Source organism: Pyrus communis, chromosome 14 (assembly GCF_041283825.1).
Source record: "Pyrus communis isolate YQ-2024b chromosome 14, ASM4128382v1, whole genome shotgun sequence".
In the NCBI taxonomy this organism is placed as follows: Eukaryota; Viridiplantae; Streptophyta; class Magnoliopsida; order Rosales; family Rosaceae; genus Pyrus; species Pyrus communis.
This window is the reverse complement of record NC_142578.1, coordinates 12,048,300-12,052,500: the sequence shown is the minus strand read 5'-3', so window position 1 is coordinate 12,052,500 and position 4,201 is coordinate 12,048,300. Positions and strand designations below refer to the sequence as shown.

Sequence of the window (4,201 nt, the reverse complement as noted above, 5' to 3'; positions counted from 1 at the left end):
TGGTTTGCTATAAATACCCAAGTCCCCAAGCATTGTATATCATCCAAGGAAAAACAAAGCTTAGAGCTAAATAAGAAAAGCTTTGCTAATTAGTTTGTTTTGTGAGCTTTCTTTAAGAGTGTGCTCTATTTTCTTCTTCTTGGGATTATTAGAGTTATCTTGGATACTCTTCCTATTCAACATTTTTCTGTATTGGCAGTTGGACTTTTTTATAGCTGTTGTCTTATATCTTATCATAGGCGGAGACTATTCGCGAGACGATTGAAGACGTTGGATTCCAAGCCACTTTGATTTATGATGAGGGAAATGAGAAGTCCATATTGATATGTAGAATTCGGATAAAGGGAATGACTTGCACTTCTTGCTCGACCACTGTTGAATCAGCTTTACAGGCAATTGATGGTGTACAAAAAGCCCAAGTTGCCTTAGCAACTAAAGAAGCAGATGTTCACTATGATCCAAAGATTGTGAGCTACAACCAGCTGTTGCAAACCATTGAAGACACTGGATTCGAAGGCATACTCATTACTGCAGGGGAACACATGAGCCGGATAGAGCTTGAAGTTGATGGTGTAAGGACCGATCGTTCAATGAGGATACTTGAACAGTCTCTTCAAGCACTCCCTGGTGTGCAATCTGTAGACTTTGATTCTGAAATCAAGAAAATATCTCTTTATTACAAATCATATATGACAGGGCCAAGAAGTTTCATTCATGTGATTGAAACAACCGGGTCCAGGTGTTTCAAAGCAAGGATTTTTCCAGGAGGTGAAGCAGGAAGAGATAGTCATAGAAAGGAGGAAATTAAGCAGTATTTTAGAGTCTTTCTGTGGAGTTTGGTTTTCACTATTCCGGTGTTTTTAACCTCCATGGTCTTCATGTATATTCCTGGAATTAAGCATGGCCTAGAAACTAAAATTGTGAATAATCTCATGATTGGGGAGCTCATGAGATGGATTCTGGCCACCCCGGTGCAATTCATTATAGGGCAGAGGTTCTATACTGGGGCATACAAATCACTGCGCCATGGTTCTGCCAATATGGATGTGCTAATCGCATTAGGAACAAATGCAGCCTATTTTTATTCGGTCTACTCGGTAGTGAGAGCTGCTACCTCTCCAGATTTTATGGGGACTGATTTCTTCGAGACTAGTGTCATACTTATTTCATTCATTCTCCTTGGAAAGTACCTAGAGGTATTAACTAAGGGGAAGACATCTGATGCCATTGCCAAATTGATGGACTTGGCACCTGAAACAGCGGCATTGTTGACACTAGATGAAGAAGGAAATGTGATAAATGAACAGGAAATTGATAGTAGGTTGATACAAAAGAATGACATACTTAAAATTATTCCAGGGGCGAAAGTAGCCTCAGATGGTTATGTTACATGGGGGCAAAGCCATGTTAATGAGAGTATGATAACAGGAGAAGCACGACCAGTCGCAAAAAGAAAGGGCGACTCAGTCATTGGAGGTACTTTGAATGAGAATGGTGTCCTACATATCAAGGCAACTAGAGTTGGTTCAGAAAGTTCCCTTTCCCAGATTGTACGGCTGGTTGAGTCAGCTCAGATGGCCAAAGCTCCTGTACAGAAGTTTGCTGACCGCATTTCCAAATACTTTGTGCCACTGGTTATAATTATAACATGATTGATCACTTAACTTCTTTATGGATTTCTTTTGGTTTAATTGAAAGGATACCGGAGGCTTTTTCTTAAGATGTGGCTCTAATTTGCAGGTGATCCTACTTTCGTTCTTGACCTGGCTTTCCTGGTTTTTGGCTGGAAAATACCACAGCTACCCTGAATCTTGGATACCATCTTCCATGGATAGCTTTGAGCTTTCTCTCCAGTTTGGAATTTCTGTCATGGTTATAGCATGCCCTTGTGCTTTAGGCCTAGCAACTCCCACAGCTGTCATGGTTGGAACTGGAGTAGGCGCATTTCAAGGTGTATTGATCAAAGGAGGCCAAGCATTAGAAAGTGCACATAAGGTTAGAAAGCAGCATCCTTCTTGTAGATTGATATGTTCTTATTTTTCTGCCTTGGGACAGTATAAAAACAATAAATTATGCAATTTCACATGTTAAGCGAAGTCTACGAATAGTGTAGTTTCATTTCAAATTTTAACAATTTAGGTACGTTCTTATTTTGTTTACAAAGTTATGGACCGAAAAATAGTTTGATTTTCCTTAAATCAGTTGATGAAGTCTAACTATATTCTTCCTTAGTCTTACCCTGAGGTGTCCATCAGAATTTTCATATTTTCTTCTATATATCTGATTAATGATGTTTTAGGTGAACTGCATTGTGTTCGACAAGACGGGGACTCTAACAGTTGGAAAGCCAGTGGTTGTCAACACGCGACTTATGAAAAATATGGTGCTTCAAGAATTCTATGAACTTGTTGCTGCAGCTGAGGTAGGTTTAAAGATTTGAAACACATATGCTCAGTATTTTCATTATTAGCCCCATTGATTTAAAACGTTATTATTATGTATATGATTTATACATATCAGGTGAATAGCGAACACCCGTTGGCAAAGGCCATTGTTGAGTATGCCAAAAAGTTCAGAGAAGACGAAGAGAATCCTGCTTGGCCAGGAGCAAAACACTTTGAATCCATTACTGGCCATGGGGTGAAGGCCATTGTTAGGAACAAGGAGATAATTGTTGGCAACAAGAGCTTGATAGTGGAGCACAGCATTGCGGTTCCAATTGATGCAGAAGAGATACTTGCAGAAGCGGAAGGACTCGCTCAAACTGGAATTTTAATAGCTATGGATGGACAAGTGGCTGGAGTTCTGTCCATATCTGATCCACTGAAACCAAGTGCTCGAGAAGTAATTTCCATACTCAAGTCTATGAAAGTTCGAAGCATAATGGTGACAGGTGACAACTGGGGAACTGCAAATTCTATCGCTAAGGAAGTTGGAATTCAGACCGTTATAGCAGAAGCCAAACCCGATCAGAAAGCAGAGAAAGTGAAGGACTTGCAGGTACATATGATGTAACTTCGTTAATATGTTACAAACTACAAGAGTAAGTTCTTCACTTCATGCGCACCGCATACACATAATTTCATCGTTCACAGGCTTCAGGCTACACTGTGGCAATGGTGGGAGACGGAATCAATGACTCACCAGCACTTGTGGCAGCAGATGTAGGAATGGCAATTGGTGCAGGAACAGACATTGCCATTGAGGCAGCTGACATTGTTCTAGTGAAGAGCAACTTGGAAGATGTGATAACTGCGATTCACCTTTCCAGGAAAACCTTCACCCGTATCCGTTTGAACTACATCTGGGCTTTGGGATATAACGTTCTTGGCATTCCAATAGCTGCAGGAGCCCTTTTCCCACCTACTGGATTTCGTTTACCACCATGGATTGCTGGAGCTGCAATGGCAGCTTCTTCTGTCAGTGTTGTTTGCTGCTCTCTGCTGTTGAAGAATTATAAGAAGCCAAAGGTTCTGGACAACTTTGAGGTACGCGGAATAAGTATTGAGTGATCAATAAGGAGCTTTTTAATTCTGTTGTGTGCGTGCGTGTAGGACTCGAGTTTTAGTAATTTGGGTAGTGGTTTGGTTGAAGAAGCAAATATGTATATATGCGTGTACAAATGCATTCTTTATTAGAATTTGCAGTGTTGTTATCTTACGTAATTGATGGATACTTAACAATCATAAATCTAACAAATTAAATCATCCATGAAAAAGGAAGATCACGCATTCTATGTACTCACTTTATGATTTGGCCCAATCAAAACATGTCACGTGTTCCCTTATTTTAAAGCTCAAGAAGAAATAAATAACATGTTAATTATTTTTTAAAATAATAAAACATGTCTTAAAATATCATTGGATAAAACCAAAAGGTAAGTACTCTCTAATGAGTACACAAGCATTATCCATGAGGTTGTAGATGCACAATATTTAATGGGTGTCCTTAAAGTGTGTGCTCAGTCTTCACACTAGGTAGGCCGGTCGGCTTGCATCTACATGGAAGTCAGAGCTTTTAGTAACTTAGTTACTAGGAAGTAAGATTCTCTCCCTTCTAAATCCCTTCCCCTCCCCTCTTCTCTCACTTTTCGTTATATCTTTCTCTCTTTATAAAAAAATTCAACACAACATGTCGATGTGGCTTAATTGTTACATAATATGGAGAGACGGTATAAGAATCTGACATGTGGCAGAAGTAA

The 4,201-nt window shown here is 39.7% G+C and overlaps 1 protein-coding gene across 1 annotated transcript in view; it reads left to right on the top strand.

Moving 5' to 3' along the window:
- LOC137712010 (putative copper-transporting ATPase HMA5) overlaps positions 1-3,728 on the top strand; it is a 10,437-nt gene extending 6,709 nt beyond the window's left edge. The window contains exons 2-6 of the mRNA XM_068451161.2: positions 240-1,634; positions 1,741-1,995; positions 2,300-2,422; positions 2,521-3,000; positions 3,096-3,728. Of these exons, the coding sequence (XP_068307262.2) occupies positions 240-1,634; positions 1,741-1,995; positions 2,300-2,422; positions 2,521-3,000; positions 3,096-3,512 (2,670 nt within the window). The 3' untranslated portion in view covers positions 3,513-3,728. The remainder of the gene's footprint in view (positions 1-239; positions 1,635-1,740; positions 1,996-2,299; positions 2,423-2,520; positions 3,001-3,095) is intronic.
- The last annotated feature ends 473 nt before the right edge of the window (positions 3,729-4,201 follow it).